The 22,797-nt window shown below is 42.8% G+C and overlaps 3 protein-coding genes across 7 annotated transcripts in view; 2 read left to right on the top strand and 1 right to left on the bottom strand.

Moving 5' to 3' along the window:
* Window positions 1–22,797, top strand: part of LOC125770927 (Down syndrome cell adhesion molecule-like protein Dscam2) — a 369,720-nt gene that overhangs the window by 95,280 nt on the left and 251,643 nt on the right. Inside the window, exons 13-19 of one of the 5 annotated variants that reach the window (XM_049441010.1) lie at window positions 104–2,467; window positions 2,539–2,679; window positions 2,751–2,870; window positions 3,198–3,397; window positions 3,996–4,128; window positions 4,207–4,297; window positions 5,575–7,264. In XM_049441010.1, coding sequence (XP_049296967.1) covers window positions 104–2,467; window positions 2,539–2,679; window positions 2,751–2,870; window positions 3,198–3,397; window positions 3,996–4,128; window positions 4,207–4,297; window positions 5,575–5,998 — 3,473 coding nt within the window. In that variant the 3' untranslated portion in view covers window positions 5,999–7,264. Of the gene's footprint in view, window positions 1–103; window positions 2,468–2,538; window positions 2,680–2,750; window positions 2,871–3,197; window positions 3,398–3,995; window positions 5,360–5,574; window positions 7,265–22,797 lie in introns of those variants that run through there. The other 4 variants (XM_049441008.1, XM_049441009.1, XM_049441011.1 and 1 more) reach the window with 4 other exon arrangements.
* LOC125771015 (transmembrane protein 70 homolog, mitochondrial) lies at window positions 11,822–12,756 on the bottom strand. Its single transcript, XM_049441191.1, has 2 exons — window positions 12,145–12,756; window positions 11,822–12,072 (listed from the first exon to the last, which is right to left on the bottom strand). Exons 1-2 carry the CDS (start codon window positions 12,649–12,651, stop codon window positions 11,857–11,859), a joined length of 723 nt encoding a protein of 240 aa, XP_049297148.1. The 5' UTR covers window positions 12,652–12,756; the 3' UTR covers window positions 11,822–11,856.
* LOC125770957 (catalase-like) lies at window positions 13,286–22,769 on the top strand. The gene is made up of 2 exons (XM_049441091.1): window positions 13,286–13,535; window positions 20,996–22,769. Exons 1-2 carry the CDS (start codon window positions 13,482–13,484, stop codon window positions 22,454–22,456), a joined length of 1,515 nt encoding a protein of 504 aa, XP_049297048.1. The 5' UTR covers window positions 13,286–13,481; the 3' UTR covers window positions 22,457–22,769.

Consider the following 22,797-nt stretch of genomic DNA (forward strand, 5'->3'; position numbering starts at 1 on the left):
TAAGTTATGATTTTTGAGGAAAAAATATTTGTCCAAACTTAATGAAATCATTTTCTGATGCATAATATATCAACTGAATGGCGCAATGACTCTCGTCACACAGCTTCTCCTTACTTTGCCGGACAATCGAAGATGGTCACCGTGAAGAAGGGTGACACTGCGATCATGCAGTGCGAGGTGAAGGGTGACAAACCGATCAACGTTGTTTGGTTGCGCAATGGGAAGCACGAGCTAAACCCTTCCACGAACTATCGCGTCTCGATTAAGCAGGACGCCACACCGGAAGGCATATCTGCCGAGGTGCAAATATCAAACGTGGACAGCAGTGATAGTGGGGCATACTTCTGTCAGGCTAGCAATCTGTACGGTCGCGATCAGCAGCTGGTACAGCTACAGGTGCAAGAACCTCCCCAACCACCATCATCGCTTGAGGCGGCCACCGTATCGAGCAGGGTAGTGAACCTCAAATGGCAACCGCGCGGTGGTGACGCAGCCGAAGTTTCCAAATACATCGTGGAGTATCGCGAAATCGATCGACAGTGGCAGTACATCGAGATATCGGATCCGCCCGCCTATTCAACCATCATCGAGAACCTCAAACCAGCGACCAACTATGTGTTCAGAATAATCGCCGAAGGGCCAGCTGGTCGCAGCTCACCGAGTCAGGAACTGTTCATCAAAACTGATCCGCAGCGGCCAGCTGGACCGCCACTCAATCTCGGCGCAAGACCAATTTCCTCCACCGAAATACTCATCAGCTGGATGCCACCGTCGTACGAGCTGCGGCACGGTGAAATACAGGGCTACAACATCGGTTACCGTTCGATGCATGCGACCACCAACAGCTACAACTTTACCTCCATTTCGGGTGATGGGGAAGATGGTACGGGTGAGCTGCTGCTGGGCAATCTAGCCAAGTACACGCGCTACACCATCGTGGCGCAAGCATTCAATCAGGTGGGACCGGGCCCACTGTCCGAACCAGTCACCGCCCAAACGATGGAAGATGTGCCGAGCAAACCGCCCGAAGATATTCGCTGTATGGCACAGAGTTCGACCTCGATTCAGGTGTCGTGGCAACCGCCGCAAGCACACCACACGAACGGACTGTTACAGGGTTACAAGGTGTTCTACGAGTGTGCGACCGAAGATGCGATCACTAGCGGCGAGATGGAGACGCGCAAGACCACTTCGTTGACGATACATCTGTCGAACTTGAGGAAGTTCTCCAACTATAGCATCCAGGTGCTGGCGTACACTCGCATGGGTGACGGTGTCATCTCTCCACCGTCCTTCTGTCACACCGACGAAGATGCACCCGAGGCACCGGCAGATATTAAGATCGCGATCAGCTCGCCATCATCGCTGTACGTGTCGTGGCTTCCGCCACGCGATCCGAACGGTATCATTACCAAGTACAACCTCTACATGCGAGCGGTCAATGGAAGAGAAGAGTTGAACAACGACAAACGGAACCTGCAAGCACATCAACACCATTTCGAAGCGAAACAACTGCAAAGCCACACCGAGTACCAATTCTGGGTGTCTGCATCGACGCGCGTGGGTGAAGGCAAGAGTTCACGCGTCGTGTCACAGCTGACGTCAAACCGTGTCCCGGCGAAGATCGTTTCATTCGGCGGACTTACCATCCGACCCTGGAAGTCGTCCGCATCGCTGAACTGTATGGCTGTCGGGCAGCCAAGGCGCGAATGGTTCAAGGGTGATACTTTGCTACGTCCCGGCACTCAGCACAACATACAGCTGCTCGATTCTGGGGAAATTATCGTGACAATGTTGCAGACGAGCGATACCGGTAACTATACCTGCCAGGTGGACAATGGAATCGGTACGGATCGGCTCACGCACAATCTGCTGGTACAAGTTCCTCCCGGACCTCCGGTACTGTACGTAACGAGTGCGACCTCTAGCAGTATCCTGCTGCACTGGAAGATCGGCACGACTGGTAATGCACCGATCACTGCATTTTCCCTCCACTATCGGCGAGTGCACGGGAATTTGGAGGAGATGCAACTATCCCGCCATGCCTCCAGTCACGATCTGAAGGGACTGTTCTGTGGCAGCACGTATCAGGTGTACTTGGTAGCGCACAACAAGATCGGTTCATCCTCTGCCAGCACGACGTTGAACGTGAAAACTCAAGGCCAACCGCCGGGCATTCCACCCGACTCGGTACTGATAGCACCGAACTCAACCTCCGTAGTGTTACGGCTCAACGGATGGCCCGACAATGGTTGTCCCATTATGTACTTTGTGCTGCAGTATCGTTCCGTTTCGACCGGGCTGGATGACGAGTGGCATCTGGTATCGAATGCGCTTAAACCTCAGCGACGGTTCACACTGTCCGGACTGCTGCCGTCGACCATGTACCGGCTAAAGATGGAGGCACATAACGTAGCCGGTTCGACCAATGCCGAGTATACGTTCTGGACGCTCACCAAAGACGGAGGTATTGCAACCTTATATATCCTCGAAAGACTTGCGTAGAGTACTTTAATTGTTCTCTTATTCCTTTGACAGACCCACCACCACCAGAACTAGTACAAAGAGGACATCGTTCTCAAATTTTTTATAACAATATTCAACTCCTGATACCGATCATCATCACCATCACCGCCACCATCATTTGCATTGCGTTTACGGTAGTTTGTTACAAATATCGTAAGTATCGGTAGGAACGGTTGTTGATGAAATTCGCGTACTACAAACACATTTGCATATCATTGCCAAAGGTCAAAGAGGTCGGCAACGAAAAGACACGATGGAAAGTCAACAAACGACCGATGCACAACGGGATCGCTACTATGCTACAATCCATAAGGTAGCACTGCAAGCTGGTGACAAAATACCAGGTACGTATGGTGACCTATTTCTTGATGGCACCGCAACAGCAATTCTTGGACTCTAGCTTACAAATTTTTTTTTAAGTTACTGAGGAGAGTCAAGTCCTATTCTTGGACTTTAGCTTGCAGCATTTCTGTTACTGAGGAGGGTCAAGTCCTACAATTGAAAAGGATTTGATGCCGATCTTGTCCTATAAAAGTTCGAATTAACTATCATAAAATCATTCAGAAGCTACTACTGTACTTCTTCAATGTCCAATTGTCCAAATCAATTCCGGCATCACTTCAAACTACTAAGGCTTCTCGGTGTTTTGTTGCTTTTTCGACTGCTTGCAGAAACATCCGAGGACATCTCGCCGTACGCCACGTTCCAGCTTTCCGAAGCTAGCACACTGGCCCAACCACATCACAGCGGGCCGGCCAACACACTGCTCCATTCCTTCATGTACCACGAACGCGCCATGACCGAGGGTTGTGCCTCGCCACCACCAGCAGCGGTACTGAGACTTCACAATCAATCACCATACTACAATATTGTGCGTTTTTTTACTTCTTCTACTATCCCAACATAAGCACACGTACAGACACACACACACACACACTGATTGGCTATTGAACGGCTTCTTTCTGTTTTCGGTTAACTTTCGTGCTTTCTGTGTTTGATTTAATTTGATTGTAATGATTAATCAGTTCTGTTTAGTTCCATTTAATTCCGAATTGTTTTGTTTAGTTGTTTTTCTTTCCCAACAAAAAAGAAAATAAATTCAAATTTCAAACACATCTACATTAGTGGCCGATAGTACACGCTGGTATACTATTGTGTCCACTACAAACGAAAAGTGCCTATCCGCTTTCCATCATCCCCCAAAAAGCTCCCTCTGGTCCTTCTCCCCTCCCAATTCTATTTTAGTTCGTTTCAGCTTATGTTTGTAGTGCCCCAAGGTGGCCGGTTTTTTGTTTTTTGTTGTGTTCTGCTTTTGCGTTAGAAATATAGCGTGGCCAGGTGTAGTGACGTACGCACAACACCGTACACTGTACTACCAGCACTGCGCGCAAGGTGCGGTCGCGCAACGCACTAAACGCATGCTAACGAAAACTTTCCTTCCCACCCCCTCCGTGTTCGCTTCGCTGCAGAATTCGTCCAAGGGCCGCCGGAGACACTCGCGCAAAACGGAACCCGAAAGCGAAGAGTCCGATTCGGACCCAGATCAGTTAACCTCCAGCAGAACCGAATCGTCCAACCAGCTGGACGCGAAGATGAAGCACAGTAAGGAACTGGACGTGGCGGCGGGCGGCCCAGGCGACCACGGCTATAACCCGAACCACTATATGCGTTCTATTCCAGGTCTCATATATCACGGCACGCAATCGAGCACATCGTCCGATTTGTCGCCGATGTCCGAACAAAAGTCGTTACCTCGGCGTGGCCGTTCAAGGTACCATCATCTTCACCTTCATAACACTAACACCACACCAAGACACAAGTCCTCCAAAGCTCAGTCACCATTAGCGTCACCCCGTAGTAGTTGCCAGAACGATAACGTCCCGATACAGCTTCCCCGCATGCCGTCCCAGTTTCGCCCCATACACAGTAGTAGAACAATCGGCTCCACCAACTCTCGTCTGTCTCCCAACTGTTGATGAAATGGGTGTGCGATGTGAGGTGCAGGGAGGAACAAAAAAAAAATAACACAAAATGGAGCAAATCGCGCGGCGCTGTACTTGTTGAAAGCGATACATATAGCTACATAAGAACCCGCTAAAATCGAAAACCAATCGAAGTTAGTCGACTGATTAGGCAAGGATAATTCTGTTTAAACAAAACAAAAACCCCAAAAAAAAAAACAACAAAACCCTTAAGTACAAGCAGCCGTAGAACGAAAGCTGTGTGAGTAAAGCAAAAACTCAACAACAACAAAATTATCCGCGTAAAGGGGTACATATTATTAATGAGACAAACAAACAAACAAAAAAAGAAACCCCCAACTAATAGCAAAAAAACGAAATAAAGACAAAAAATGCCTCCTCCAAAAGACCAAATCTATTGATCAGAGCACTAGCTAAGATGTAGTTTTGGGATACGATCAACACAGTGCCACCTATCGTCACGAAACACACCTGTGTCACTTGTCCAGCAAACAAAAATCAAAAAAAAATATATGCAAAAACAACAAGTATACACATCCTTCACCATGAATCTCACCACATCCCTTCATCATCACAAACCCAAAAAACCCAAATATATGATCGTTCCGCATTAGCTAATTGATCACTAAAACGACTCTACCTTCTTCTCGGTTTCGATACCAACTACTACTACAACTACAACTTCTACCACTACTTCTACTACTACCACTACTACTACTACTACTGCCTACTCATCACCTGTTTGTTGTTGCGTCATCTCTCAAAAAAAAAAACAAAAAAAAATAACAAAACCAAACCAAAAAACTTCAAAAATAAATAATCAAAACCAAACGATTGTAAAATGCTTTCTGCTATGGCTAATGATAAATGAATCTTGACAAAACAAAAACGAAACCAAACCAAAATGAAACGCACTAACCCTTTGATGTACAATATTTCGGCAATCACTTACACCTTACGTCGTACCCTGCGCGTCAACTGATATACACTACCGAACCACAACAAAAACAAAAATCAACCCAAAAAAAACTGTACGCTTGTTTTACGCGTTTCCCTACCAAAAAAGTCAAAGTCAAACGCACCACATCTACATGCCCCGGGGTACGATGCGATCGTTGCTGACGCCGCTCCATCTGCCGGACGGTAGTGAACCGGGCGGTGGACCCCTGTTCCATCAGGTCCCGATCGAGGGTGGTACACCGGATCGGATCGAACTGTCCGAGGCAGAGTGTGACATTGATACGATCAAGAAGCTGAAGCTGGGCATGCGCTCGTCGCTCTGGTCGAGACCGAACCAGAGCAACAGCACTACCGGTGCATCGAACGTTAACAGCAGCAACAACAACAACAACAATGGCAGCGGCAACAACAACGTTGGTAGCAACAACAATAACAACAACGGAAACAGTGGCATCGTGGGCAGCATCATGGGTGGAACCGGTGGAGGTAATGCGACGGGTCATCCTTCCGATTACTCGATCGCAGTATAAGCACACAGCTCGATGCGCAAATCAAAAATGGCAACCATTTTGTGAAACTCTTTTCCGTTTACTAAGTGTGTAAGTAGCGACGGATTGTTGTAGCAGGAACCAGGAATAGTAGAAGAAAAGGAATACTAATGAGGACGTCATCATCAACGTCTCACCTTCGGTACGGGGTGTTTTTGCAAACAGTGACCGTATTTCCACACTATCCGGTTGCTACCACCGATATACAGCGTGCTGGGTGGAGCACAGCCAATCAAAACTAGATAATGTTTTATATACACTTAAACGAACAATTTGCACCTATACACTAGCAAAAACAACTCAACACAGGGGAAAACAAGAGAACTGGTTGATGAAGATCGTGCAGCAAGATAATCGGGGATCGTAAGAAAAAAGAACAGAAGCCAAAAGCATCCATTTCTTAGGCTAGCTAGCAGTAAACTAAATCACACCTAGAATCGCCCATTGGAGTACAGCAGTTCCAGGTTAGATTACTAGTGCGCTCGGTCCATATGTCAATGGCAGTTGAGGCGAGCGAAAGGTTGCGTTTGTCACCTGCAACACCTTCCATTATGCTCGCCAGTCTGTTTACAAAACCTGATAACATGCGCGTGCCAACAAGTTAACTTCCTTCGCTCTTATTGGTTGCCTTCATACCTACACTATAAGTCCCAGAAGCTTTAACTACGTTACTGACGTTTAGAGACAGAATGATTACTCTACATGCTATCACAATTTAATTGGCCTTTAACTTTCGCGGGACTTGCCGATCGAAACAAGCGCCCCATATCTCTCGGATACGTTATGCATTCTTATTTAGGTTGGGGAGAAAAGAGGAACTTCATTATTTTTGGCGTGAAATAAAAGAGTTTATTGAAGATGTTTCTGGGTCAAATATGAACCGTACTGTAGCATAATTTGTTATCATTTTCATAATGCCTTTTTAAAGTTTTTCGATATTCTCTTATGTTGATCGAATTTCTGATCACTAAAGAAGTTTTGTAATGCTTGAAAATAGTGATAAAATGGTGTAGTTGTTGATAGTAGAGATCTTAATTTCGTGTCCATACGGAAGCAACTCATAATAAATGATTTCCTTCCACTCCCACCAACTACACTAGTGTTAGTGTACTGTTTTGGTCACCATTTGAGCTGCTTCACCGCATCACCATTGATCACGATGGACACTGGTCGATCTTTAATCGACAACTTCAATTATTCAGGTTACTTGAATAGATTTTGTCCCCAACCTAGTACTTTCTTCGGCTAAAGTCTGAAACACGACCCCCCCCACTCACGGTCACTCATCTGCGTGTCAATTTTTCGTACAGGGTGGTTCGGAGACTATGCAATGTGGCCTGAATTTGATTTTTTTTACAATTACTATTAAATTGTAAGGAGGTTTTCGCATAGTGAAAAGTGATTTATTCATCGAGGAACCAAGTTCCATAGCCTGTTAGTGAAACCGTAAATTTTTCCCCATTTTTGGCCCAACTTTGCCCATAGCTCCGCCGGTATCCAAGATATCGCCAAACTTTCTTCTGGCCATGGCTAGATGGCACTTGTGGCTAGATTTCGTCCATGCACCACTAATCGCTACCATGTCTGTGGCCGGAGCTATTCGCGAAAGCTCCAACGGATCGCCAATCTTTGACCTGTGGTCGATAGATGGCACCAATTGCTACATTTTCTTCTTCGACGGCCATGCCCTCAGGTGTCTGTGTCTCGAAACATAATTAAAAAACACGCAACCGATTTCGAACCACCCTGTACGAAAAAAAGTCACTCAAATGAGTGCCCGTGAGTGGGGGGGGGGGGGGGGGGGGGTCGTGTTTCAGACTTTAGCCCTTTCTTCGCCCACATTCTTCCAATCATTGAGATATTGGTTACGCAAAGACATCTATCCAATCCTATAGACGAATCGATATTCCAAGTGCACGATTGAACGAAGAAAAAATGAGAATATACTACCACTACTAGCATTACTACGACTACTACTACAACTACTACTACTACAAGTGTACTATTACTGCAAGGATTTTGTAATCTGTGTATAAAGACTGAATTTTCATTACACTCTTAACTTTTTAAAAGCAGCAGTAAGTAGATACGGTTCCGAATGGGAGGGATCGGTTCCGAACACGAACAACACACCCCGTCTTACATCTTGCACACGTGCACCAAACAACTGGTATGTTCCTGGTCGCTGTTCGTGCCGCTAGCGAGCACGGGTGGCGATTGCAAACTTAAGAAGTGAAGCGACTCCTTCTTGTCTCGTAGGTGGAATCTCCCGCAAGAAAGAGAAAGTAAGCGGCCAACATTAACAGTACATTACACAAGTTGCTCGCGGATCCGTTGTCCACGTAGCTGGCCCGGTTTGTGACACGGACACGAGAGCAAAGGATTTGTTCGATAGAGCGGGTATCAGAGCGGTGTATACCACAATCAAATTTACAAAATGGCCGACAACTATAGGCGCTGAGCGATTTGCTAGCAGGTGTATGTAGTAGCAACCGTACAGTACGTAGAATAGATACAGTGCAGAACCTTCATATGCATTACCGAACCTTCATTTCACAGTGTTTGGCTACCGGACTTTAGCTCTTAGTCCCGAACGATCGAGCAATACGCTGCAAACGCTAGAAGTAGATCAGGAAATCACACGACACGTGTTTCGGTTTTGCTCTTTACTAAAACATAATAGAAATGGTAACTAGTTTCAAATATACATTTGCAAAAACCAAACAAAAAAAAGAAAACCAACCACAGCGAGTACTGTTTTACCGTAAAAACAAAACTAAGAAAATTGTAGAAACACCCATAACCGGTTGTACTGATACCTGTTTGTAAATTTTTGATATATTATTGTGTTTCTTTTTTTTGTACTAGCGAGGCTATTGTGCCAACGATTCCCTTGGAACAGTAGAGAAAAATCAATGAACAGTATTATTTAGTGCTACATTTTGCTACTTGAATTTTTATAGAGTAATGTTTTTTTTTGTATATGTGCACCATGAAGCTGGTTGCTCGCTTTTCTTCTAGTACGTAAATCAATCAGTTAGTGGCGTTAGTGGCTGAATGGTGATCAATTTACACCGGTCTTCCGGAAACGGTTGGTTTATTGTGTATGAATTTTTGAGTTGTTTTTTTTCTACCGTTACATACCTTCGAGAGTCAGGAATTAATATTTCGACTAATCGTGGCATACAGACTGCTACAAAAAAAAAAAAATAAAATAGAAAGCAAATATGCAAAATAACACTAACCGTCTGTCTCTTGGCGGTATACATTACTCATCACGGAGCAAAACGGATGGTGGGCTCATGCACAAAACAAATACACCGTTACATAAGATACAGTTAGTTTAATCCCCAATTCGTAGCCAACAACCTCCCCCAGTGTGTGAACCCAGTGGTAGTTAAGCGTTTAGAAGGCCAAACATCGAACTGTACGAATTTATTGATTGAGCAAACAGTAAGCCTATTCACAGCAATTCAGTATGTAGAGGGAAGTGAATGCAACCCAACTGCAGAGAACTCATATTACAACAAAAAAAAAAAAAACGATACAACTTATATTCATAGCATTCGTCCCAGTGGACGGAAATTATACAATTCCATCAGTAAAATAATGCATCAGACAGACATCACCACGTGAGAGATTTGCAAAAGTGATTACAAAATTTAACAAAACAAAATACTATCCTTTAAGTTGTTATTTATGTTTATTTACAAGTGCACTTTCATTGCAAGTTTTAGTAAAAATCTAGTAGATAAATTGTAAAAACTTAATATTGAAATTAACTAAACATTATCAAAGCGCTTGTGGAATATTTTTTAATAATTTTTGAAAGAGTTGTTGTTTATTTATTTAAAAATGTTCATATTTATAAAAATTAAATAAACGCTATTGCAATGGACAATTGATTAACTGAACCAATTATAAAAATGGTATTATTTGAAAACAAATCAAATGAATATTGTTTCTTTGTATTTTGTTCCCAGTACTATTGGTAATGTGTTTTATGCTTTACAGAGCGTTAACTACTCGCAACGTGCAACAACAAATTCAACAACATGAACAAAAAAATAGACACATACCGTTAGAGTACATCAATCCCGCAATAATCACGCCACAAAGCAAAAGTTTCGGCATATCTTTTTCGGCCAGTTTGTACAATTATGACTAGGATAGCACGTGAACCAAAAACGAAGCTCTGATAGGGAAGATGAACCAGAGAGAGAGAGAGAGAGAGAGAGAGAGAGAGAGAGAGATGAGAAAAAAAGACATGAAATACAACAACAAACAAACAAAACAAAACAAAACAAAAAAAGGTGATCAAAATTAAAAGCAAATTTTTACACAAACACAATGCAAAAACAAACGGTTAAAAAAAGCAGGGCTCATAGTACTTCTAAGCAACAACAAAAAAAACACGATTAACTAAAAAAAAACGATAAACTAAATGCCAACATGGCATTGATACGTCTCGTAGGTAAAACACAAAACAAATCAACTGCCCTACACGAATTGTGCACGGTGAAAGGAAGGAAACAAAACAAAACTCAAATAGAAACAAAACTAATAGCAACAACTTTTAATTATAATTATTATGTGAACACGAATGAGCAACTCATTACGCAGCAATGGTGATGATACATACAAAATGAGCCAGCAATCGAGACACTGATGCATGCAAATGTAAGGTATATTGTAGGTAAATAGTTATATATACATATATATTTAAATTATAAATGTGTGACAGAAAAACGAATGTCAAGGACGGTAAAAGGTTAAACCATCGTTGTGTCTGATAGAATGAATGTTTCTGTTGAAAATTGTAAAGAAACGCAGCTATGATTGATTGAACCGCAGAGCAAACAAATATAGATTTAAATAGATGGCGTGTGACAACGGGCATGACGAAGCACCGTTTGCACCGTTACTTGCCGTAAGAAGCAAGGTGCAAGCCGGAACACAAAACGATCAAATATTATTGAGATGTACGTTACACAATATAAAAGTAGCCAATAGTGGTGCCAGTGCTAAACAATTCCAAACAAAACCCTTGAATTTCTGTTCTCACTCAAATCAGTAAATAGTAAACGGGTGGAAAAGTGCATTGTCCCACAAAATAAAACCTCGAACAAAGCAAAACGGGATAACCGGCGGAACTATTTCCACTAGAAATGAACAGTCAGCTAACAGACATTTAGTGTCGTAGTATAACCATTGACTACACAATTCCAATCCAAAATTCAACTATTAACAACACTGTCTAAACGGTATAGGAAGAAAAAGGCCAAATGTTCCCATTCTGAATACCCTTCCACAAATGGTATCGAAATGAAGAGAGCATTAACATGAATGTACGATCCACAACCCAAGACGATACAGCCAATTGGTCACAATAGGGTGCAAATGTGCGCCACATTAAAGAAAAGATAAGACAGGAAACAAGGAACTTAAAAATAACATGTTAATAAAAAACAAAAGACATTGTTTGTATTTAAACTGTCTGTCTTATCATTTTATACACCGAACTGTTACGATATGAAAACAAGTAAATCGTTTCCCATTTTCTTTATACAGTTGTTCCGTAATCTTTGCTGTGTATTTAATGTTTGGTTTTGCTTACTGTTTTTCATGTTCAAATGAGCATTACTAGTAACTTCAACATCTAAGTATATGTAGTATGGTTAAGCTATATGTGCTTCAAATTGGACTCGCTTTTCCTCTTGAGAAGTTTCTGCAAAACAAAAAATCGCGTAATATTTTTTTCTTTTCAAACTTCTGCACCAATATCACAACACTACTTTGCAAACATTTAATAATTAGCATCCTTTTCGTTTTATTTAACCTTATCGATCTTTCTTTATCTTTTGCTCACCGTCACTTGGTTCTCGGGCCTCTTCAAACTTAAAATCGATCGGTTTGTCGTATCCCATTATTTTGATGTAATGTGTAGGGTCTGGAAATAGCTGCGGATCGACAAAGAATGCTTTGTTTTTTACTAAAAATGTGGTGAACAATCCACCCACTTCCGGTACGGTTACATCTTCCACTTTAAATTGTGTCTAAAATGAAAAGAATAACATGTAGTATGTAAAAAAATGATTCTCCTTTTCAATCTTTCGTGTATAAGTTACCTTTTCCCGCTGAAGGAAAAACGTGATCGTTGTGGCCGTGTACTGTTGGGTGGCAGCATCGTAGTGCAGGTCTGTAATGTATCGTTTAGTGACCAAATGCAACAATACCGGTGTGACGAAGGTGAAGAATCCGGCAAACCCACAAACTGCCACTATCATTGGCATGCCGCCTACTTTGCTAGCTTGCTCGAGCAGAATCGGTTGCGCAACGATACCTCCTATGCTGGTGGCCAGTGAAAACACCTTTACCGCGCGTATTTGTGGTGTCAGACTACCGTAGTATATTCTGTCCGCCAAATTATCCTCCTTGGCGGGTTTGCCAGTATCCGGAACACTAGTGGCATTTGTTGGTTTCGAGCACAGTGTTCGAACGGGTGTCACTGTAACGAGTCGCTTTTGGAACCCGCAGGTACGATTCGTTATATTTACCAGCAATGGTGTCCGAACCAGGTCACAGTTTGGTATTACGCGAACGATTCGCGGCAGTGCCAATCGTAGGGAATGCATATTGCACTCGTGGGCTACTAAATTACTTCAACGATGAAATTCTGATGTCTTTCTACCGGTAACCTGCTGCAAACAACGAAACGGGCCAAAATTGTATAATCTTTGTTTTGGTATCAATTTGACAGCTGTTCTGAGGATGGACATTTGTTGACGATTTTTGGTTCCTCGGAGTGGTTCCTCCGATGGTCGCGTGATGAATAATTGTCCTCCAGTAGGATCATACAATACGATTTTTTGGGTTTTTTTAAGAATGTTAACAATTAAACCAATTTATTGAATTAATTTTAGCAATCTTATTTAATCAATTATTGTCTATTTAAAAGTTAAAAGTTTTCTTTACAAATCAAATTTGATTTAGTGGAAAGTATTGATTAAAATAATCAACGCAAAGTGAAAAATATCCCACCAGCACAAAGGTTTGAAAATTCGTTTATCTACCATTCGAAACAGTCTCAAATAATATAGCAAAAATCTTAAAATTAAATAAAGCGAATGTTTGCTAAATTGTTACCACATTCAACAAACTCCCCGACCTACCCTGTTTCATGGAGCGGATAGTACTTTGGTCTTTTGGCACGAACTGTTCCGGAGCATTCAGCTTTCAACTCTCACTGTACACCACTAGTTGCCGATTCTCTATAAAAATAAGTCAACAATCCGGTTATTTACCATCTATTGTTGCAGGCTCGGCTAGCGATTAAGTTGCGCCAAGTGTTGTGTGCTCTACGTGCTGTACTATTGTGCCTTTTTCTAGTGGGTCGTCCGCTTCCGTTGTTTCAACGACATTCGTCTCCAGTGTTGTGACAGTGAAAAACTAAAACCCATCCACGATGTCGCGCAATCCGGCCGAAAACCAGCTGAACGCTTACCGTGATGCCCAAAAGGTAAGCAGCGACCAAACAGTACATTTCGGCCATTTCGTCATCGTCGTGTCACCACCATTCCAATTCGAAGCTTTGGCAGTAGTCTCCACCTTGTGGCTACGGACGCCTACGGAACCGGCCAAAGTGGTCATTATCATTTTCATTATTGTGCTGTTGTACGGGTTACGCTGGCCCACTGCAAGCCTCACATGTAAACCGTAAGGTTAATCTTTATTCATCAACTGGCGATTCTTCATGGCAAGAATTTGTGGAATGAAAACCAACCACAACGCTTCATGCTCCATGTCGTCGGCTGGGTAGCTTGATCGAACATGAAGACAGCATCGTAGCAAGCGCTGTCCGATCATAGGGCATCATAGATTGTGAATAAAGTGTGGCGAATGGCGAAGAAAAAAAAAATACTGCGCAGTGTAGTAGGTAAAGCAGAACCCCGATCATTGGAAGCCACAATTCTCTCCCGTACCATTGTAAATTCATGAATCTTACGACCCTATGGCATTGATCGGTGAAAACCTTGACCACTTTGTGGTAAATCTGTTTTTCGTTCATGTACGTGTGCGAGAAAAAAGGCTTCCAAACAACCTATCTGAAGCTTTTGAGTTGTACGTAATGGATGCAATTTGTTTTTACTAATGTTGCATATTAATTGCATCATCTGCAAAAGACGAACGCTTGCATTTATCTTACATAAGGTAAAAGCAAATAAATCTATCCTACACAAGTGGTGCATCTGCAACCGATAACGCCACTTTCAAATATTTGCAATTCCTCGCATTGAAATGCGACACCCCTTCCCAGTCCCAACCCGATGTCGGCCCTTTCCGTCTGTGTTTGGGTTGCCGGCTATCGAGAGCATGATTTGCAAAAAAAAGCTAGCACTGTGAATCACTTAACGGCAGCCGCCGGCCTCCCTATAACACCCTACTCAGTAGCTGTACTGCTGTAGACAAAAGTTCCGGTTCGATGATGAGCTTACTATTACCACCACAGAGGCAGCATTCTAAACAAATCTTGATCATAATTGTGTTAGTAAAAAAATATCCCTTGCAACTAATTGCAGCACCAATGATTTACAAAACCGTTACACTTCGATAGAGCAGATCGGCGTGATATGAAAACTAAGTTAATTTGCTTATTTATTCCGATGATTGGTATTGGTTTGGTTAACCTTCAAGATGGTTAACGCGCCCCCTTCCCGTAGCAAAAGGATCAAACTCAGAAGGGCGGAACCAATGTAATAACACGATTGCAAACCTGGGAAACCGAAGGTTTAGAACGTTATTCGAGCGGAATTATTTATTTATTCAATTGGGGGTGATTCGGTGCATTTTTCCCACACAAGAAAATGGATAACGCTTCGGCAGCTGCACTTGTTCACTTGATGCATCTGTGATTAATTATTGCTTCTTGTCAAGTAGATTTTAAACGCTTTTCTTTTCGATCGATTAGCAGGTGTATACACACAACAACACACTAATCCATCCGGTGGCAATCCGACAATAATAACCTTCGATCACGCGAGTACCTTCTATTACGTCTGTCCATTCTGGCTCTAGTACACCTCATCTCAAAGTTTGTTTCCCCACAAGCGCAAAACTGCAAGTCGTACGTAATCAATTAGTAGCCACGTGTTGCTGCAAACTCTTTTCACGCAAATGTGCTATAAAATGAAGCCTCCACCTGCTGCAGAACATCAGCAGAATAAATATTTTTTATATGTTTCTTTAAAAATTCTAATAATTCTATTTTTTTTATTTCATTACATTCATCATTTCAATGATATGGATCACTTGCGCATGATCCGAAATGACTGATGAGTGATGAATGTGGACAACAGGCCCATTACGGTGTCATAATAAAAACACGCACCGAAGATAATTATGTACCAACTGATGGGTGAAATGTGATTAACGGAAGGTAATGTTTTATGTTTCCCTTCCATGAAAGCCAATTGTTGGTAACGATCGATCGATGATGTGGTTTAATGAAATTACACCACCCAATGATCTCCCATCGCGATCGTCATCGCCTGTACGTGAGCATCGAAAGCTACGACGTCCACGGCAATCAGTTAAGACACCAGTAAAGTCCCCATTTTGTGTATCAACGATACATTTAATCGTCTTCTGCTACATGCTCAACTTCCATGGCGTGATGGTTAGATATCAAAGTCCTTCCCACGTCTGTATCGGTACGTGTCACGACAACACCCCTTCAACCCCTCTGTATGTGTGTGCCTTTCGCACACAATGTACGCACACTGTGCGCATTATCGTACGCGTGATACAAGATAGTGCGCCATTTAATGGGGCCTCGCTACGTTGAACCCCGCTTAAGATTGCCGATAGTCTGTAACGGCTTGTCACATAACACCGATGGACCAGTTCTTAAGTATGTACACCCGGCCTGGCTGTGCTAAGAAGCAGGAAAATAAAAATGTAAACTGATTTCACCAATCAGTCGCCAGCCACCCCTTAAAGCAGGGCGGTAAATAAATTTCTTTATCAAGCGGTTTGGGAACAGCTTCACTCACCGGTGGAAGACTACTCCTTGCATTATGTACGGGTGTTGTTTTTTTTTGTTCAATGTTTTCATCACCCTGATAAATAGGATTTGGCCGATTTCTTCCAAAGTACATACACCTGTTTCCAGCTACGTTCAAATATCGTGCCATCTGCCTCAAACCGCATGCCGTCTGCTTCAAATCCCGTGCCATCACCTTCAAAAGCGTGCCACTACGGTCAAATCGTGTGCCACTACGTTCAAAATTGACAGCTGCTTGGATGCATGTTTGTTGTTTGTTGACAATTTGCCAATTTTTTACCCGTTTGATGAAAAATGGAGTCAAAATGCAATTAATCCTTAGTTTATTCGTTTAGCTATCGAAAACCGATTAAAAACAATGCAATATTTGCGAATCATTTAGCAAAAGTGTTTGTTTTGTTTTGGTACGGCAATGCCTTCAGCTCGAGCTGTCAATTTTGAACGTAGTGGCACACGATTTGACCGTAGCGGCACGCTTTTGAAGGTGATGGCACGGGATTTGAAGCAGACGGCATGCGGTTTGAGGCAGATGGCACGATATTTGAACGTAGCTGGAAACAGGTGTAAGTACTTCAGCACATCTGGTAACCTTTTGTGGTCCAAAAACCTGTGATAAGACCACTCTAATCGAGACGTTTTGTTTAGATTTACTTCGGGGGGTCTTAATTACTCGGAGTTGATTTTTATGATGACGCGCTGTTCAAATGGGTCAACTCCCATGGTCGTCACAACAGCTGTGTCCATTTGGTGGAATTGTCAAAAAAATAATAAAAATTAAATAAAACACACGTGGACACACATTTTTGCCAATCATCTAAGGTAATGTTTTTGACCCTGGGTCGTGGGTAGAAATTAGAGATAGCTTATCATTTTATGTCCAAAAAAAAAAACAAAAAAACAATTTGCCTACAATGGGAAGATGGTTTGTCCGGTGATGAATCCGGTTGTATTATCGGATGTTTTTTTTATGGATGAGTTATAAAATACTACCAAAACGAGCCAATCGGGTTATCAAAACTGGCAACTGTTTGGCGAACAATTTTTATAGCAATTATCTCATATTTTTTGGCAAACACAGTTTGATGTTAACTACTTATCGATAGATTAGAATTATAGCATTCGTGCCACCCAGCACTGTTTGTCGAGAGTGTGTTGATTTTTTGCTTTCAAATTCAAATTCAAACATGCAAATGAATTAGCAAAACTCATCAACGGTGTTGACACTGTTTATGCTTAACATTCTGCACCCGCCAAGGTCAGTCATTTTTTTTTACAGTCAGTGCTACCTGTACCATGTCTATTTTGCATTTGCGTTTTATTTTTGGTTCGTTTTTATTTTCCTTCAGAATATTCTTTACCTGTTTTTTGCACATTTTATAGACCATATATTAATGCGTTGTGTTGATTGCTTCTTTTACTTACGTTCTCCTTTCGCTATCTATCGTGAGCCATTTGCTCTGTACACAGTCTCAGAATCAACAATGAAGGGGATGATAAGCTTTTGGTTGTTGGTATGTGTTTGGAATTATCAATTCCGCCATTCCCCACAGGCGCATAACTGACTTGTGCACCAGCATTGGCCTCCGTAGAATCTCAACATGAATTTAACACAAGACTGTTAAAACTAACCCACCTTTTCCGCCTTGACCGCCGGCTTGGCATTCAACAAAGAATTGTTAAAATTCTTACTTCATTCTTGTTTGATTAGAACAAATAATTTGTTTCTTTATGTAATACAAAAAATTGCAATGCTTACCTGTGTGAACCCAACAAGCTAGATCTTGTCAAGCCAATGCCACGTCGCAATCATCTCAACGGAAACAAATCTCACTTCAGGTTTAAAAGCACTAAAAACGAGTTTTGTGTCCCGATTATGATCTTGCGAATTCCTCACGAGTCAAGAACTGCAGAAAGCTTTTGCCACTTTTTAATTGCCATTTGCCCAGCAAAAAGAAAACCATTTTATATGGTTGTAATAAAACACACAGCCGCATCCATTAAATGTCGTAAAATGCTTGCCAGCTTGATTAGCTGTTTTTGATGTTTCTTTATTTGTTTGCTTTTTCGTCCGTTTAGTTTTAAGAAAAACTGTTTAAAATTAAGCTGCTAAAAATAATTAAACACAACCATGTTTAAGCTAACTTGAGTGAAACAAATAAAAGCTTCCCTGTAGCCCTGTGTGTCGATTAAATACAACCGAATACGCATGTTGTTGCATCGCCGATCAAGGTTTGCGCAAAAGGCAGAATACTGTACGATTGCGTCACAGCATTACGATTGGCGAAAAAAAAATTGTTTACAAGCGGCAAACCCCGCAACGAACTGAAGTAATTGAACCCGGCATGCCTTTGGACTGGTGGCGATGTATAAAAGCTACACCTGAGCAGGGTTTAAGCAGTTATCGATTTAAAAAAAATGTTTTCAAAATATGTTCCTTTTCTCATTGCTAGTGCCAGCCAGCCACCCTTCCATAACTGTAACGGCTGGACCGGTTTGGGAGTTTAATTTAACTTTTCCTCCTCTGATCAAAATTCGATCGTGCAAATCTGTTCGTGGCGCTCCTCTTAGAATTATATCTTATGGTGCATCGGAAGAAAAGAAGAAGCGTTTCTTCATCTTTTTTTCTTCACCCTTGGAAATAGCACAAGTGGCCAGAGATTAAATTTGTTGTTACGTTTATTCGGGGAACGTAATGTACGCTCCCATCTGATAAGGGAACTAGTTAAAAAGGCACACATGTTCTAAACATGAAAAGTAAGTAAACAATTGTATAACCAGGAGCTTAAGCTGAAGGAGGTTAAAGCTCATGGTTATAAAAAGTGTGCTAAATTTTTTGGAACCGTCTGCAGCAATTTAATGCTCGCCACCCCACGAGCTACTAAGCCAGACATCGCTTCCCCACCCCGATAAGATAATTCGTTTAGAAGACATTAAATCACATCTTCTTCCAATCAGCTTACCCGGTACCCGTGTTTGCAAAATATAGTTATTGTCTTGTTAAACTCCGTTGTGGTGAACCTTGGTTTTTCATCCTTTTCTTTAACTATACTACACGCCATCGTTTGTGATAAGATAAAGCTGCTCGATTCCAATGATGTTGCAAGTTTCCGTCGATCAGACAAACAATAATAATCTTATACACGTTTTTTTTTTGTTTTGGGGGGGTCATGTCTTACGCACTACCCGGCTTTTTCGTTCAACACACGAGGACACACGAGGAAGACGCTTGTTTTTCTTTTAACTTACTTATGTAACTCCGCTGTTTGCTGTTGCAGCCGATTTCTTTTACTTTATTACACGTCTATATTTTCAGAGATTACACTTGTGTAAGTGTATTATGCCCGGTGACAAAGCTCACCTATCCCGATAAGATTTTGGACCGGTACGGGTAAACGCCGTGATATCTCTCGGTAACGAAAATAGCACGCGGGGACAATCGGTCCCGAATCCAGAACCACACTGCAACAAACAAATGGGGCTGATATTGCCCAACAACAGTTTTTGCCCTCGGCAACAGGAATCATTCGAATTCGAGGTTTGGAATGGATAATTTTAAGATAAAATAATTATATATTTTATTTCGTTAACTTAACGAACGAAGGTGTTCAATATCATGCAATGTTCAGCAACCCCTGGTGCTAATTGAAGCACCTACACCCCAATTCGGTGCCGTTAACTTTGTTCAAATAATTGGCTAACCCCCCCCGGGTTTAGAAGGTTGAGCAGACAAACAAGAACCCCCTAAAACATACGAATAGTGGAAAAGAAATCTAGCTGTGTTGTATCTTTGTTTTTTATTTAACTTTCCGGCCTGTATGTTCTGTCCTGCCAGGGTCAAATTTAAATATCCCTTACTGTAACAATAACAACAAAAAAACGCAACCAGAACGCAACAGAAATTATACTTTACGGTCTAACAGCGCAACAGCACAACGATGGTGGTGGTGTGGTGGTTCTAGTCTAAATGATGCATGACATGATGCATTCTACGTTTGGAGAAGAGAAAAACAAAACAGAATGGAGGGAAAAGTGCACTAGTGAAATGCAAATTAACACACCATGAAGGTTGTTTTTAATTGTGGTTAACTTTACTAGCTGCTGGTAAAAAGGAATTACATATATCAGAGCATGATGGATGGTGTCTGTTGAGCGGACTCCTTCTGCTGAACATCGTTTCATTCTCGAAGGTAAAGAGGAAACGACTTTTGGTTTGTTACATTTTTATCTGTTGTGATTATCATTTTATTAAATTCCAAGCAACTGTTTTATCTATTTAATACTAATGTATTAAAGTTACTGGAATCAGTATCTATTATTTTCATTTATGTAGTCAGTAATACCTCCTGCTTCAAGACTAAAGCCGTAACATTTACTTTACTGGATGATCTTTGTTTTGCTCAATATTTTCATTTGACCACACATCCACCTTATGTCTCTCCCTAATATAAACCACGGTGAATGGTTTAATACTTTTAAAAACATGACCATCGTCTATGTGTTTGCGCGGCGCAATGCATTCGAAAGTCACATGAGCGCCATTCGCGCGTGAGGAACCCACGGTCTCGTCTCGGCAACGCACCTGGAATCTATCTGGGTCAGTCGGGGTGGTTTTTTTTTCTCTCTCCTTTCAGGCACCATGCTAAAACGTTTCGCTGATGAACTGGGCAAGATCATTTTATGAGCGTTGTTTGTTGACCATTTTCACCCTTTCCTTTACTTGTCCACTTGATTCGATAGACATGTTTGGTTGATTAGAATGATGCGTGCGATGTAGATTAGAATGGCGAAAGAAAAAAACCAAAAATTGGGACAATGATTTACAGATGTTCAACATGAACGGAGCAACAATAATTGAACTAGTTTTGGTAAAGATCTGGTCTAAAATGTGCCCTTTTTACTCCCACTTTTAATTGCAGGAGAAGACGACGGCTACCATGAGCCATGGTGCTCCAGTCGGTACGAAGACCGCCACGCAAACGGCCGGCCCCCGTGGTCCAGTACTGCTGCAGGACGTTCACCTTATCGACGAGCTGGCCCACTTCGAGCGCGAGCGTATTCCGGAGCGTGTTGTGCACGCTAAGGGTGCCGGTGCCTTCGGCTACTTCGAGGTCACGCACGACATCACCAAATACTGTGCGGCGAAGCTGTTCGAGAAGGTTGGCAAGAAAACGCCAATGGCCATCCGCTTCTCGACCGTCGGTGGTGAGAGCGGTTCCGCCGATACGGCGCGCGATCCGCGCGGTTTCGCCGTCAAGTTCTACACGGACGATGGTGTGTGGGATATGGTGGGCAACAATACGCCCATCTTCTTCATCCGTGATCCGATCATGTTCCCGAGCTTCATCCACACGCAGAAGCGCAACCCGGCCACACATCTGAAGGATCCGGACATGTTCTGGGATTTCATTTCCCTCCGGCCAGAGACGACGCACCAGACCATGTTCCTGTTTGCCGACCGTGGCCTTCCCGATGGTTACCGTTTCATGAACGGATACGGTTCGCACACGTACAAGCTGGTTAACGCTGACGGTAAGCCAGTGTACTGCAAGTTCCACTTCAAGACGGACCAGGGCATCAAGAACATGGATCCGGCCCGCGCCGATGAGCTGTCGGGTAGCGATCCGGACTACGCGATTCGCGATCTGTACAACGCGATCGCCAAGAAGGACTTCCCTAGCTGGACGCTCAAGATCCAGGTGATGACCTTCGAGCAGGCCGAAAAGGTACCGTACAATCCGTTTGATCTGACCAAGATCTGGCCGCAGGCCGATTTCCCACTGATTCCGGTCGGTCGCATGGTGCTCGATCGCAACCCGAGCAACTACTTCGCGGAGGTGGAACAGGCAGCATTTGCTCCTTCCCATCTTGTGCCCGGTATCGAACCATCCCCGGACAAGATGCTGCAGGCGCGTCTCTTCGCTTATGCTGACACGCACCGTCATCGCATCGGTGCCAACTATTTGATGCTGCCGGTCAACTGCCCTTACCGGGTGCCCGTCCGCAGCTATCATCGCGACGGACCGATGAACAGTACCGACAACCAAGGCGGTGCTCCGAACTATTTCCCGAACTCTTTCAGCGGTCCGCAGCCGTGCCCAGTCGCGCATAAGCTGCAGAACTCACAGCTGAAGCTGTCGGGAGATGTGGACCGCTATGAGGTGACGGATGACGATGAATTCTCCCAGCCGGCTGCATTCTACCGTCGCGTGCTGGATGAGGCTGGCCGTAAGCGCATGACTAACAACATTGTGGCGCACTTGAAGAATGCTTCACCGTTCCTGCAAGAACGTGCGGTGAAGAATTTCGCCATGGTCGATGCTGATTTTGGACGTCAAATTGCTGAGGGCCTGAAGCTGCACCGTTCGGCCAGTTTGTAAAAAAAAATGTTGGCTTGATCAACGCGTGCGTAGCATTCGGAATCGGTTTTACATTACGGATCATGCACCGGTAAAATAGCACAAACATTCGTTATAATATCGGAAAGGGGGCCGGCCTCTTACGGAAACTATCTGGCTTTATGTTTTTTTTCCTGTATCTTGTTCATTGTAATCCACATGCACAATCTGCATATCCAGCGTGTAAATGTGACCGAGTGCAATATTCCTTTACGTGTGCCAGACACTCGTATATTTGTTATTTTTGTAAACAATTTTATTAAAAAAATAAAATCCTATGGTTTTATAAAAAAAAGTTTATTTTCACGGAACTTGCCTTTGAA

This window comes from Anopheles funestus, chromosome 3RL (genome assembly GCF_943734845.2).
Source record: "Anopheles funestus chromosome 3RL, idAnoFuneDA-416_04, whole genome shotgun sequence".
Taxonomy (NCBI): domain Eukaryota; kingdom Metazoa; phylum Arthropoda; class Insecta; order Diptera; family Culicidae; genus Anopheles; species Anopheles funestus.

What these genes read in the sequence shown, in the direction of transcription:
- LOC125771015 (XM_049441191.1), bottom strand. Translation starts at nt 12,651, where the DNA reads ATGCATTCCCTACGATTGGCACTGCCGCGAATCGTTCGCGTAATACCA. An exon ending in TTTTCCTTCAGCGGGAAAAG is followed by an intron (nt 12,073 to 12,144) that starts GTAACTTATACA and finishes TTTTCATTTTAG; the next exon opens with ACACAATTTAAAGTGGAAGA.
- LOC125770957 (XM_049441091.1), top strand. Translation starts at nt 13,482, where the DNA reads ATGTCGCGCAATCCGGCCGAAAACCAGCTGAACGCTTACCGTGATGCC. An exon ending in CTTACCGTGATGCCCAAAAG is followed by an intron (nt 13,536 to 20,995) that starts GTAAGCAGCGAC and finishes TTTTAATTGCAG; the next exon opens with GAGAAGACGACGGCTACCAT.